The sequence below is a fragment of the Sarcophilus harrisii genome, chromosome 1 (assembly GCF_902635505.1).
Source record: "Sarcophilus harrisii chromosome 1, mSarHar1.11, whole genome shotgun sequence".
Lineage (NCBI taxonomy): Eukaryota > Metazoa > Chordata > Mammalia > Dasyuromorphia > Dasyuridae > Sarcophilus > Sarcophilus harrisii.
In genome coordinates this window covers 494223001-494238351 of record NC_045426.1, presented here as the reverse complement: position 1 = coordinate 494238351, position 15351 = coordinate 494223001, and the positions used below count along the sequence as shown (strand labels likewise).

Genomic DNA, 15351 nt, shown 5'->3' with positions numbered 1-15351 from the left:
TGAGACAGCTTAATAAAGATAAATTGATCAAAAGGAAGATAAAGGTAAAGAGCTATACATATGCAGTTAGAGAAAAACAGACTCTTGATGAAAAAAACAAAGATAGTGACACTAAAGCAGAGAAACAAGCAAAGAGAAAAAGAATGTGTATATTTTATGTAATGGGTTCTTTACCTAGTCACTCCTTAGAATATTCTAACAACAAAAAATAAATAATATATCCACTTCTGAAATTAAGAGTGATATAGAGGCACAACCAGTAGTATCACAGTTTGATATTTTCCTATAGGCTGCAGGACCAGCAAGATGTTGAAAGGACTTGGCTTTCAGAAAAGAGCAGTGAGAAAAGGAATCTTAGAAAACAGAGTCACTAGGGTTAGCTCAATCCTGGAGCTTGTTAAAAGAATAAGGTCACCAAGAATATTATGGAGGAAATCAGTGATCCTGTGGTGCCAACAGCCCTTTAAAATACAAAGTACTTTAACCATTAATAACTCCATAATGAGAAAATCAGTTTTTCTTAATAATCAGAAAATTGCAAATCAAAATAACTTTAAGATACTACTTTACATACCCTAAGAAAAAAGCAAAATAGCAAAAATTAAATTCGATGCTGATAATAATGGGAGAGTAGGCATTCCAATATACTCCTTGGGGACAATTGTAAACTGACTCAAATATCTATAACATAGCAAAATCAGTTGTTGCTCAGCCATTTCAGCTGTATCCAGCTCTCTGTGATCCCATTTGGGTTTTTTTTCTTTCTTTTTTTTTTTTTTTTTTTTTTTTTTTTTTTAGCAAAGATATTGTAGTGGTTTGCCATTTCCTTGTCTACTATATTTTACAGATGAGGAAACTGAGGCAACTAAGTTTAAGTGATTTGTCCTGGGTGATAGCTATAAAGTGTCTCAAGCTAGATATAAATTCAGGGCTTCTTGACTTTAGTCATGGTACTCTATCCACTTATACTACTTAGCTATCCAGCAAAAATAGTTAAAGAGTCTCTAAAATAATCATATCTCTTGACCTAGAACTTGGAATGCTAGGATTTCATCTCAAAAACATCCTAAAAAGAGGGAAAAAGTTACAATATACAAAAATATTCATAGCTTCTCTATTTGAAATATCCCTAAACACTCCCCCAAAAGAGCATACTATGTTTTAATTACTGGACAATAGGTGAGCAAACCATGGCATAAAAATATAATATTATACAAAGAAAAAAATAAGAAAACAGGAAAAAACTACATATAGTTATGCAAATAAAATTTAGCAGAACTATCACTATATATACACTAACAACTTTATTTTCAAAACAGGAAAAAAATACACAACACATGAAACAGCTTCAGGAAAAACTGAAAGGGATCATAGAACTAAAGTATTTTACAAATCCTCATGTGTAATTTTGCTTGATTCTACGTGTTAAATGTGAAAAAGTCTGATATAAAATTTTATTTCTTATTCTGAATATATGAAGTTTTTGTTGATACTAAGTCAACAAAATAAAATTTTTAAACAAAAACTATTTGCAGGAAAAAAGTTAATATACCATCTTATGACTCAACAAACTTTTTTTTTGAGATAGTACAAATGAAAGACTTTATTTATATTTAATATTTAAACATAAAAACAAAACACCACCACTAATGATGAGGATAATAAAAGAGTAACATTAATGATATAGGATAGGACCATTTCTCCTCTCAGCCCTATCAAAGTGAAAGAGGTGAAAGAAGTAGTAAATGAAGGATTAGACTTGGAATTAGGAAGACCTGAATTCAAATTCAGATTCTCAACAAACTTATAAGGTTAAAGTAATTTAACCAATGATGGAACTGGCAGTTGTTTTTAAATTATTGTGAAGTTTTGAACAGGTATTTGGACAAAATCTGAACTAATAGTAGAAATAAGTGACTCAGAACAATATGTGGACTTTAAACATATGGTTTCTGTGATGATAATACAAGCACTGAAATATTTTACATATATAATATACATAAAAGATCTAATGCACATCCAAATGACAAAAGAACAATGCACTTAAAATGTTTGTTTTATCAAGACTTACCTTGTAAGCTGGGCTAGTTCAAATTCCAGTAATCTCTTTGCTTCCAATAATGTATTGATTTCTTGTTTCATTTGCTTTTCTAACCCTTTCAAATTATCCTTCTCAAAAGCTTGAGTTTTTAATTCATTCTGTATCAGCAACCGTTTATTTGATTCTTGCTCCAACTGCAGTGTTAGATTCTTAACCTATAATTGAAAAAGTACTTTGAAACCTACATACTTTTGCAATTGGCTTTGTGTTTATATGAAAGTATATTCAACGAATTGTAATGTCTATTATGTTTCTGTAACTTATTTCACAGCATCTAAAGCACTCTTAAATGATACTATTTTTGATCAATCATACTAACTTTAAAATCAAACTATTAGTGGAAAAAGCATTGAATTTGGAATAATAAACTTAGGTTCAAAAATTTAACCTCTGCCATCTCTATATATATAGAAATACATTCTAGAATTTTGCTAGGAAATGAAACCAAGTACACTACTCTACATTTTTGAGTCTCTTATTTTCTTCCAACTTTCTGAAAACTGCTATATGTTCTTTTTCTGCAATGTGTCTTCCATTTGACATAATTTTTAAAATATCACTAACAATAGTTTAATCTAACTACCAATTATTTTAGCACCTAGGCTTGTTGACTTTAACCATTAAAAATATTAACAAAACATCAAAAATGCTTCATATAGATTATTTGAGTTTCAAAACCCTGCTACCTAGGTATTAGAGATTATTTGTATAGGTTACATGGTATTATTTCAATCCCCACTTTATAGATGAAGAAAAACTGAGGCTCAAAGTGCTAAAATTACTGATCAATGTTCACACAATCAGTAAGTTTTGAAAGCAGAATTTGAACTTTGGTTTTTCTAAAACCAGGTCCATCATTACAACACTTTGATTTCCAAGCCTAATCTTGCCCAAGTTAGCAGGGTAAAGGGGCTTTCCTGATGCATTCTCCAACCAGAAATCTCCTTTCCCTGAGACGGTTCAGAGTTCAAGCTTCACCCCAGTCTCACCATAGACCAAAAGTTCTAATGTCAAGCAGAATGAATCGTTATTAGGAAAAGCTAGGGATTTAGTAAAAGAACAGCTTCCCAATGGGAAGATGGGGGTCAAATTTCTCCAAATACCACCTTTTTAGTTAACCCATTCTATACTTATAAGGAAGTAAAGAAAACTTGCCTGCTGACAGCAAGAACTGCACAACACTGTTTGTCAGTCAGTTCTACAGAGAAGGCTAGAAGTCAGGGGCATGAATATTCCAAGTGATGGGTTCCCACATATTAACATGATCAAATAGTCTAAACATTCATTTAGACAGTTTAAGTCTAAAGTTAAAAGAGGTGTTCAGGATCAAAGAAGAAAATGGTTTAAAAATTACAGATATTTAAGCTAATTCTTTTTGCTTATCAGAGAGGAGTAAAAAATTTCTTCATGATACTTACCCAAGTTATAATCTAAAGTTCTCTAAGTTTTCAAATCATGTCTCAAAATACCTAGCAAGTTCTTGAGTGTGAGAAACACACACCTGACACAAAAGTAGCTAGTTACTCTATCTTCTTATTTATCTTGAGTTTCAATTCCCACTAAGCCCCTTTGGAACCTGACCTTTTATATTATCTTTAACTTTCCTCATCAATCACAGTCCTTTTGAGTTTTATTACAATCATGTTCTCAGAATTTAGTTTTTCTTTGTTGATAAGAATTAGGTACAAAAGAGAAATTCTTCTAATTTCGTGCTCTACCTTTTAAAGAATGAAAATTAACCCCTTATCCCTCTTCATCATTTGAAAAAAAGAAATTCTTATCTGCTGGGTTTTTTTGTTTTGTTTTGTTTTGTTTTTAGCATAAAGATTCAATAATTGTTCAGACATTAAAAGGTTTCACCATTGCCTCTAAGCCAATATTGTGACCCGTTTTCTGAATCTATTTACAAACTCTTTCCGGACAGGTATCTATAGTATAATATCAATGATAATACTGTTTTCACCTCCATTTATTTTGATCCAAATATTTTCTATCATTCTGTTCCCCAATCTTCCTCTGCCTTGTTCCTGAATTTATTTACAACCAGCTTTTTAACTATTTAATTTTTCTATTTGAGACCTGTATTTCAATCATGGGTCTCATTATTCCAACTCTCCAGTTAAATCTTTCATCTTAATTAATATCACCAATTCATTAGGCTACTATCTATCCTTCAGATATAGCTATAGTCACTGATTTATTATTGGTTTGATTCAAAGACTTCCCTCTTACAGATTTTTATGTACAATCTATTATATACAGGCTTATGTATATATATGAGCAGTTTTTTCCATCACCCTTCTTTTTATCTGAACACCTTTTTGATTAGATTTTCAAAATTCGAGGCAAATATAGTTCTATCACTTTGTTAGCTATTTTCTGCCTATAAATATGGGACACTAAAAATCTGCAAGTCATCCCTGCACAGAAGCCATATATATATGCTGGGACCAGTTAAGGAATTTAGCTTTAAAAGGCCAAGGTCTGGCATCTAGGGCCATCTCTAGTTGTTCTGATCTATATCTCGCCACTGGACCCAGGTGGCTCTGGAGGAGAAAATGAGGCTGGTAACTTTATATTGCTCTCCTTCACTTACATTCAATTCACTTATGTGTCATGGCATCATCTCCTTGATGTCAAAACAACAACTAGCCTTAAATAAGAGTCCTTCGCTTTTTTATTTTAAATTAATAAAAACCTGAATCTCATTCTAAGAAAGTTTTAAAACAAAGCTATTCATTTCCAAATGTGCCTTTTTTTTCTGAAGTCATTGCATTTGACAAGCAGCAATGAGGAAACCACCATCCAAATCCTTAAAATCTTGAGTTCCTTTCCTAAGATCTGATCATCTTTAGCAATGCTTTCTAGATTTCTTCTTGGAATATTATTCATGCCCATATAAATCATTACTGAAGTAGTGAAATGTTTTGAGACATGAAAATTAATGTATAAAGTTACTGCTATTAATACTCCAGGTAAGAGGTGATAAAGAGTTCAAATCAGGGTAGTAGCTCTATAAGGGGAGAGAAGGGCATTTATACGAGATTCTGTAAAAAAAGAAAATTTGACAAATGAATGGATATATTGAGTGAAAATCTAAGTGAGCTGGATGAGCAGAAGTAAAGTGGTACCCCTCAGCGGTTAAATGGGATGTTTGAAATACTGCAAAAAATAAATAAATAAATAAATAAAAAGAGTTTTGCTTTAGACACATTAAATGTGATATGGTTCTGGGATATCCCCTTCAAAAACATCTAATGGCAGTTGGTAATGTGGGATTTCAGCTTAGAATAGAGACTAAGACCAGATAAACAGGTCTAGGAATCAGTGCACACACAGATGATCAATTAACCTGGGGAAGCCGATAAGATCATTAGGTGAGAAAGAAAAGGAGAGGGGAAAAATATACACACACACATTATATTTACCAAGAAGAGGGCCCAGTACAAAGCTTTAGGAAATTTAGTTAACATAATATAAATCTCTCCCACTCTAATCTATTTTTTTTCCTTTTCTTCCTTTTTTTTTTTCTGCTGAGGCAATTGGGTTAAGTGACTTGCCCAGAGTCACACAGCTAAGAAGTGTTAAGTGTCCAAGATCAGATTTTAACTCAAGTCCTCCTAGCTTTAAGGCTGGTGCTCTATCCACTGTGCCACCTAGCTGCCCCTCTAATGAATTTTCTAAACAGCTACCAAAATGATTTTTCCTAAAGCAGAGGACTAATCCTGCTGATTCCACTCGACAAACTCCAACGGCATTTTAATACTCTTAGAGCTCTTCAGAACCTTGGCCTATCTTTCCAATTTTTTTTACATAGTATTTTCCTTCATGTACTCTAGCCATACTTAATCCACTTTTCAATTTTCACTTTTGAAGATCCTAGCCTCTGCTTTTTTTTTTTTTTGTCCTCTCTCCTTTGAAGAGATGGCCTTCCTTTAAACTTCAGGTTAGGCATTGCCTCTTATGGGAGTCCATCAATCCATCAGCTGCAACGTTTTTTCCATTTACATTGTATGTATCCTGTTGTTTCCCCTTAATAATATAAGCTCCTTAAAGCCAGAGACTGATTTTTATTTCCTTTTTCTTCTCAGATCTTAGGACAATGCCTAGAATATAGTAACTGCCTAAGTTTGATGGCTGATTGATTCCCAACTCAAAGAAGGGCAGATAATAAACAGAAAAGTGTGATTGATTCTCAACTCAAAGAAGGACAGATAATAAATAGAAAAGTGTGACAAAGTTTTTCAGCAATAGCATAATTATTGCTCAAGCTGTTTAAAAAAAAAAGGACTAATAAAGGTTTTTTTTTTTTTCTAAAGCTATAATGGGATTATAAAGGACATCCTTTTCCATGTACAGATTGGACTTGATTTCCTCTGAAATCCCTTCCAATTCTGAGTTTGTGATTCTGTCACTTATCCAACATATATTAGCTTTTAAACTGAAAGCAGAGACAAAAGTGTCCTTTTTGTTTCTTACTTCATCTTCCATCCTTTCTTTATGTTCTGCTAAATGTTCCAGTTTCTGTTGAGACTGTTTCAAGTCAACATCTAGCATAGAACACTGCTTTTCAATATGAACAACTCTATTTTCAGCTTTCTCTCGGGCTGCTCTCTCTTCCTTCAGTTTCTTTTCCATTTCTACAAAATAATGGAACACAAGAGACAATTTTGTTATTCCTTATTCAAAATGGCTCAATCAGCATTATATACCAAGTGTTTCTAACACCTGTGACAATATAAAATATCATTAACAAGTTTTTGTCTAGTTGAGTGTTTTTATAAGTAAATCATCATGTGAAGCATAATAAAATAATCTAATACACCACTTCAGACAAATTGTCCCAAACGTTATCTGTCATTTATCCAGGAGGCAAAAAGCAAGCCTATAACGTATATTGGAAAAGGTCTTCATTCTAAGCCAAAAGGAGAGGAGTGTTAGAAATAAGTAGCAGATGAAAAAGAAGGATAAGCAAGAATTAATAATCTCTGTATTTTCCATGTTGCCTTGTACAAAACATATGGCGCCAAGGAATGTTTAATATACAAGTAAAAATAAATGTCCTCTCATAGCAAATTTAGTTTTCCACATTGTAAGCGTAAGTCAGGAGTATAAACTTTTCAGGTATGGAGATTAAATCAGTGAAAAGTTATGAATTCTTAAGATAAGCAAGGAACAGCAAGTAGACTGCTGGACTGCAGAGTTGATGATGGAAAGTAAATTAAAAGTAAACAAAATGTAAAGGTAGAAACAGGTTATGAATGGCTTTAAAATGCCAAACTGATTGTTTTATATTTAATCCTAAAAACAAGAGTCACTAGAGTTTACTGAGTAGGGAGGTAACAGTATCAGATTTACAATTCAGAAAGTTCAGTTTGGCAGTCAAGTGGGTTACAGTGGAAAGAGACGCAAGGTGGGGAGATCAACCGGAAAGTTACTGTATAGATATGATATGTAGAAGGATTGTGCCAGTGAGAGGGGAAACCTCAAAGATGTTTTAATTTACATTTTTTATTACTAGTGATTTTGGTGCAAACATTTATGTGGTTAATAGTTTGCAATTCTTTCCTTAAACACTTTACCCAATGTGGAATACATCTTGTTCTTCTTTATTTGTGTTAATTCTCTTTTATCTTGGATATCAGATCCATATCAGACATATTATGATCCATCAATTTTTTTCTTCACTCATTTCTGATTTTATTCCAAATGCATTAATTTTGCTCTTGTAAAAGCTTTGCAATTTCAGATAATCAATATGTAATTGATTTTACCTTTTGTTTTCTTCTCTACCCTCTGTTCTATTAAGCGCTTTCTCCCCAAAACTAGCAAAAAGATATATAGAGAGATAGATAGACACAAATACTGTGTTTTCTTTTGTAACATGGCTAATACGGAAATATGTCTTGTATGACTTCATATGATTATCAACACCAAATTGCTTGCTTTCTCAAAAAGGGGGGGAGGAGAAAGAGTAAAAAATTTTGAACTAAAAATTTTTAATGAATGTTAAATTTTTTACATGAAATTTGGAAATATTTTATGAAATAAATAAAAATATATTACATATACAAATTTTTTGTATGTTTGTGTCTGTGTTTAATATTCATTAGGTAATGGTCAAGAAATTGTGGTAAACAACTATGACAGAATATCACCGCACTTAAAAACAAAATCCAAAAAAGTACACAAAAGATTTATATTAACTGATGCAGAGTATATTAACTTGACTGCAGAGTCAAGAACACAGTATCAGGAAAGTAATACACAAAATGATGACAACAACCCAAATGGGAAAATGTGTAATTATAATGATCAATGGCCCCACAGAAAACGCAAGAAAAAAGTATGTCTTCCTTTCTTTGAAGAGGGTAGGGACAATAGGATTGAAGTAAAAAAACCTGTCAGAAATAATTATTCTGAATTGCTTTTTTTCTTTCGTTTTTTATTCTTTGTTAGGAGAGATGCCTGGGTAGGAGATAGAACATAATCAGGAAAAAAGGTGTTTGAAAAACAAAAAATATAATAAAAATAAAAAAATACATTTTTAAAGTATTAGTTTTTTTTTTAAGAACTGAACAGGCTAATTTTATAGAAATTAACACTCACCACACATTGCAACTGACTTTGCTTCTTCAATAGATTGATGTTTGTCAGTCAAACGGGCTTTAGTCACTTTATGCTCATTTACTTCCTGTTCTAATCTTTGTTGTAATGATTTTAGCTTGTAGTTTAAATCTATTTCCAAATTATTCTTCTCCTGCAATACACAAATAAGAGTCCTATGTAGATATAAAATTGCCAGACTTCAAACATCAACTATTCTTATCATTAGCGATATAAAATACTGATGGCATATTTAATTAGACATTTTTTCCTTTGTACAAAAATCAAGGAAAAATTTTTCCCTTGAATAAACTTTTGTAATTTTTTTGTCCTTTGAAATTGTCATCTATATGTGTACAGAAATGTTTCTTAGGGGCTTAAAAACCATCAAGTAGAATCACAGCTGGAAACAAGGGAATATCATAATTTAATTTGTTGTGGTTCAATAGGTTTTGGCAAAAAAAAAAAAAAAAGTATCAATGAAAAACTTGCTATTCTTCTTGGGACAGGAAAATGATTCACACCCATTAGACACATTATCTCAATCAAACCTAATTCTAATTTCTGACACTTCTAACTTTAACCAGCTATATTCTCTATTCCTTCTCTCTTCCACTACTCATAGATATGTGGCAAACCCTTTTGGACATCTACGGATTCTATTGAACCCACAATCCTGATGAGGGGAGGAGAGTTAAAACATGTCAAAAGCATAATATACATTGCACTGAGATAGATATGAAACAGCTGGTTGTTCTTTTTGCCGAAAACTAGGAAACAACAACCAAAAACATGAACTTTGCAAGATAAGGAAATCCTAAATATTTTTACTTCTGCTTCTCTGTCTCTCACACATATACACATATATATATCAATTCTTTACTTGAAGCATGTTTTCTTCCCAGTCACATTTAAAAAGCTTGACTATGATTCTTTTTGTACAGCAAAATAACGTTTTGGTCATGTATACTTATTGTGTATCTAATTTATATTTTAATATATTTAACATCTACTGGTCATCCTGCCATCTAGGGGAGGAGGTGGGGGGGTAAGAGGTGAAAAATTGGAACAAGAGGTTTGGCAATTGTTAATGCTGTAAAGTTACCCATGCATATATCCTGTAAATAAAAGGCTATTAAAAATAAAATAAAATTTTAAAAAAAAGTCCCTAGAACTATATACATTTTCTAAATAAAGTTTGATCAATGAAAAAAAAAAAAAAAAAAAAAAAAAAGCTTGACTAATAAAAATATTTCCAAATGACGCAAAAACACTTTAAGTAAATTTAAAATATAAAACAACACATTATTTAATTCTTCCCTTTTACAGATTTAAATATTTACATTTTAGCAAGTTACTACTGCTTAAAACAGTAATATCAAAAATTATTCCCCAGGAATGTTTCTCCAAAAACAAAGTGAGATACTTCCTTCCATACCTTTTCTGAGTGATTAAGCATGTCTTGAGCTTCTTTTCTTTCCCCTTCCACTCTTTCAAGATTTTGTTTAAGGTGTTTCACTTCTTCTTGTAAAGATGTAATTCGAGCTAACAACAAAAAAAAGAAGGAAAAAATACTCTAGATATCATAAGTGTTACTTTGTTCCTCATCCACATAAATTTGAAGCAGAAAATATCTCTAATCAGGTAAAAGTTAAGTACATCTATGCACAGACAAATGCAAGGCACTAAGAATGTAATTTTTTTTTAATCAACCAAATTAAAACATTGTATTACATAATAGCTTTTCTACTCTTATAGGTAAATTTCTCTCATAGTTTTTCTGAATCTATTAGTCTGAGATTAACTACAAGTTATAGCTATAAACCCCATAAAAACAGTAAGTCACATTTATATAGGGCCTTATAACTATTAAGTCTTTATATATAGCAATCAATCAATAAGCAATTATTAAATATCTACAATGTGCCAGACTTTGTTAGATTCTAAGGACATAAAAAAAAGTAACTCTTCCTTACCTTTGGGAATTTACAGTCTAGTAGGAGAAGACAACATACATACATACATACATATATTATATATATATATATATATATATATATATATATATATATATATATATATATATATATATAATATAATACTACAACATAATTTGGGGGAAAGGAAGAAGAGATGTCTAGAACATTCATTACAAGGTTATGGGACAGTTGACACCAAGAAGGAAAATGAAGTCATGTTAAAGGTACTCGTTTTCCCTCGTTTCCTTTGTATACTCTTAACAACTGGGAGGGACTTATATTCCATCTTTCCCATTCTTCCCAGATTTTACATTTTGGGGGCATAAATGACAAATAGTCCCTTTAAGAATCTCTTTATGCAATGATCTTGTTCTGAGCTATTTCATACATACATACTTCTAAAAATAGAAGTTGTGATACCATAAATAACAAATTACAATCAGAAACTAAAGATTAGACTTAAACAGAAAAAGAATAAAACAAGGATTAGGACAATATATGCCCTGGATAAAAAGAGATGTACTCTGGAGGGATTTATAATTAATCAATAAGTATTTATTAAAGGAAACTGATCAATCACAAAATCAAGTTCTTTTTTAAAAGTAGAACTAAAATGATGAAAGAATGCCAAGGTCATTTATCTCATGGATATCCTGTAAGTAACCATTAAGGACTATTATGAAGCCTTTTAGAAAACTTCTGGGAAGTATTAAATGCCATGAATAACTTTTTTTGTTCTATTTTCTGTAGTTGACCATGAAGTTTGTTGGTATCTTTGTCTAATTTAAAGAACATCCTACTTATTTTCCAATTTTCAAATGCTTCCTGCCACATTTTAGCTAGTAACATATGTTTGTATTGATACATTTTATGGTCTATAAAATAATTTCCTTAAAACTCTGTGTACTAGATAGTAGGGTTGAAAAATAAGGTTCAGAAAGGTCAAGCTCTTTATTAGTAGTAAATCTTAGAAATGGCCCACAAACTTTTTGTTTTTCTGACTCCAAAAACATGTCTCTTACTACCACATTGCTACTACTAAAAAGCAAAGTCGACAGACTATATCTAAGTTTTGTATTACATATCATACATAACAAAAGTATGTTATTCTTTGGGGGTAACTGAATTATCAAAAAAACATGTACATATATACTCAAAATTCTGTTATCTAAACAATCAGAGGTGTATTGAGTAGGAAGAAAAGAATACTCTTGGCTTTTTTGATACACAAAGCTAACACTTCTGATCAGCTCCAACATAATACAAAATTACCTCATAAATGATTGTTGTGATAATTTAAAGGTATTATACATCATGTTGTGATAGAATGGTGGATAGGATTTTCTTTTGCTACACTTTGGGACATTTAAAACCAGTAGCCCTGAAAATGATCCTGTTTGCTGTAATAATTTCAGAGTAAGGAATGCCCTACTTTTTTTTTTTACTTCTATAATCACATGAATTAAATTGATAATTATTAAATAGCTAGAAAGCAGCACTTTGTTAGGCATTTTGGCAGGCAAAAAGTTAAGACACCAATTTTTGGCTCCAATTTTGGCTTTTCTTACCCTGGCTTCTTTCTCCATAGAACTAGAGTTTAATAAATTCCAAATGTAACTTTTATGGCTTATTTATGCATCTACACCATGATTAAAAATCAAACTTTTTTTGTTTCTCTATTGCCATATTTATCTATTCTGCCAGGTCATAACTGCCATAAAAGAACAAAGTAGCTTGGTCAAACAAAGTCAGGTATATCTGAGATAGATGGTGTTTGGTTTCCATTCCTACACTAGTACTTATAGTCTTCACATTCCTTTGTCCCTGTAAATTCACACAGAATTTCATTAATACTTTACTATCAACCCTTTCCAAATATTAGCTTTTTTGTACAAAGACTATTCTTCAACATTCAGATTCTTTCTCTTTTTTTTTTTTGCTGAGGCAATTGGGGTTAAGTGACTTGCCCAGAGTCTCACAGCTAGGAAGTGGTAAGTACTCAGGTCCTCCTAACTTCAGGGCTGGTGCTCTGTTACTCTCTCCAATGTATCACCTAGCTGTGCACGTGTTCATTCTCGCAGATAATGTAGAGCATAAAGCCATTCTCCCTTATTCCCTAGGTGGGGAATACTCCTTAGTGATATACTGTAGCTCCTGATTCTAAGAAATCACAAAATTCCTGATCTCATCTGTAAAGAAATGAATTTTTCCATTTGTCTACCTTTTGGGTTTTATATATCCTAATAAGAATAATGGGTTACTTATACTTCCCGTGCTTCAGGTAACTTTTAAAAATTTATTAAAATTTACTTCAAAACCTAGAATTTGCATTGGTAGAGAGAATTACAATATCAAGAATTCCTCCAAGCTGATAAAGATCAAAGACACTTTGTGAATTTAAAAAGTATAAACCAAGTAAAGAATTGTTACTTTTTAAAGAAATAAAACTGTACACTCCTGGTTTCACCAAATTACTTTTCTTGAATATTTTACCTTGAAGATCTCCTATCATCTCCGATCCATGACTTCGGTCTCTTCTTTCAGCTTCTAATGCAGCCTGAAGCTGGTAATAATCCTTGTCCACTTGTGATTTGGTTGTCTCTAAAATTCTGTTTCGCTCTTGCAATTCTCTGTTTAGGGACTCTAACTGACTTACTGATTTGCTTAATTCTGTGTGGCTCTTTCTTAATCTTGCTGCTGTGTCTGATTCTGTCCTCAGTAAGTCATTCGCTTCTTTTAGCTATTAGAAAAAAGACAAATGGGTCTTTGGCTAAAGTTCAATCAGAACCATAAAACTGTAATTAAAAGCACAACACACCCCTCACCCCCCAAAAAATCTGATTGTTTAAAAAAAAAAAAAAAGCCTTACTTGCTTCTGTAATTGTGCCATTTTCTCATTTGTAAGCTGAGAATTCTGACTAACTTTCTTCAGGTCATCCAATTGGTCTTTTAATGTAGAAACTAAAAAAAATTAATGAACATAATATTTTAAAATTTCTCTTAGAAAAATAATGTTAATTCTTTTTTAGGTAAATTAATACTTTTATTTTTTATTAAAGCCTTTTATTTTCAAAACATATGCATAGATAATTTTCCAACATTAATCTATGCAAACCTTCTGTTCCAATTTAATAATATTAATTCTTAAAAAAGATATGGAAATATAGTCAGATTGCAAATTCATCGACATTAGTATCTTCTATCAAGTCTTTAGGCCAAAGAATCTTCATTTCACAGTATAAAACTAAGAGCTAATTCCTACTTATGCTCCTATGGTATACATTTTATCATTTTTAAATTTTTAATCATTAACATTCACAAATCTTCCTAAACTTATAGTTTTCTCAAATTTAAAAAATTAGAACTGAAATATATCAATTTCGTTAAATTTCTCAATTATTTGTTAACTGCCTACACTGTGCTAAAGCACTCCTTGCTGAAAGAGCAGACTTTTTTTGTAAACTTAATTCATACTGGACATCTTTTGGAATCAGCACCTTATTATAATAGACATCTTCATCTAAAACAGTCTCATGACAGAGATCTTCAACCACACCGCCACTTACCTTCATTTTCAACATTCCTTCTCTTCTCATTCTCCTGTTCTATTTTTCTTTGGTACTCATTAACTCTGTGCTGCAGCAACATTTTCTCTTTCTCAATCTGAGACACTGTGGATTCTAAATTTTTTCTTTGATTTCCCTGAAATAATAAGTATTAATAGATTTCTTATTTTATTGCTATTCTTACCTCAAAATGTTAAGGATTATAAGACATTAAGAAGCCAAAGAAAAAAGTTTACTTTTGTTTATTTCTTTAGCATAAACGGAACTTTGTAACAATGAGCTGCCTATTTTCCTCACAAAACAATCTCATAATCAGAAATAAAACCTGCTGGAAATACTGTCATTATAGAGGGAAAACTTTTAATTTTTTTTGTATTTTCTTGAATTTAAAAGAATATGAAAATATATAAGTTATTCTAGTGCTCTCAACAGACCTATAATGTTAACATAAAAACATGAAAAATATATAAACATATTATTCAAGACAATAATTCCAAATTTACTACATGAATAAAAAAGCAAATTAAATTAGTAACTTATTTCTCAAATTTGTTACAAAATGAACTAAATATTGCTAAATTTTAATTCATAGAGCATCTTAGTTGTCTTTACTAATTACTAAGCAGCAGACAAAAACTTGGTAATTGGAACAGAAATCAAAATAAAAGAAAACTATATTATATTTTTGCTATATTTTCTGTACTCACTGTCTCATAACTCACATGCAAAAAAAGATCTGAAGAAAAATATTAAATAAATATAATTTTTATATTTCATCAATTTCATATTCTGAGTTATCACTACTAGTAAACTGTCTTAATGAATAATCTGATAATGAACTTCTGACATCTGAAAATGTGCATGCATTGAGACATTCTACTTATGTACATGTTTGTATATTTCATGATGTACTATCATTTTAATCAGACCAATTCCTTTCACAAACAGCACTTGAGGAACCTCAAGCAGTTTTGGGAAGCATAAAGAATGAAAGACTGACAGCCAAGATGTTTGAGTAGCAGGAAGCTGTATATAACATGCATGTAACAGTATATAACTCCTTCAATCTCCTGTACCTGACTCATCTCTTCTAAACAGA

At 31.3% G+C, this 15351-nt stretch overlaps 1 protein-coding gene across 2 annotated transcripts in view; it reads right to left on the bottom strand.

Annotated features, from left to right (window-relative positions):
- ROCK1 (Rho associated coiled-coil containing protein kinase 1) overlaps positions 1–15351 on the bottom strand; it is a 127909-nt gene that overhangs the window by 28168 nt on the left and 84390 nt on the right. For both annotated transcript variants that reach the window (XM_031946552.1, XM_031946551.1), the window contains exons 14-20: positions 14253–14388; positions 13556–13647; positions 13180–13426; positions 10146–10252; positions 8711–8861; positions 6581–6741; positions 2072–2256 (exon numbers count right to left, since the gene is read on the bottom strand). In XM_031946552.1, the coding sequence (XP_031802412.1) occupies positions 2072–2256; positions 6581–6741; positions 8711–8861; positions 10146–10252; positions 13180–13426; positions 13556–13647; positions 14253–14388 (1079 nt within the window). The remainder of the gene's footprint in view (positions 1–2071; positions 2257–6580; positions 6742–8710; positions 8862–10145; positions 10253–13179; positions 13427–13555; positions 13648–14252; positions 14389–15351) is intronic.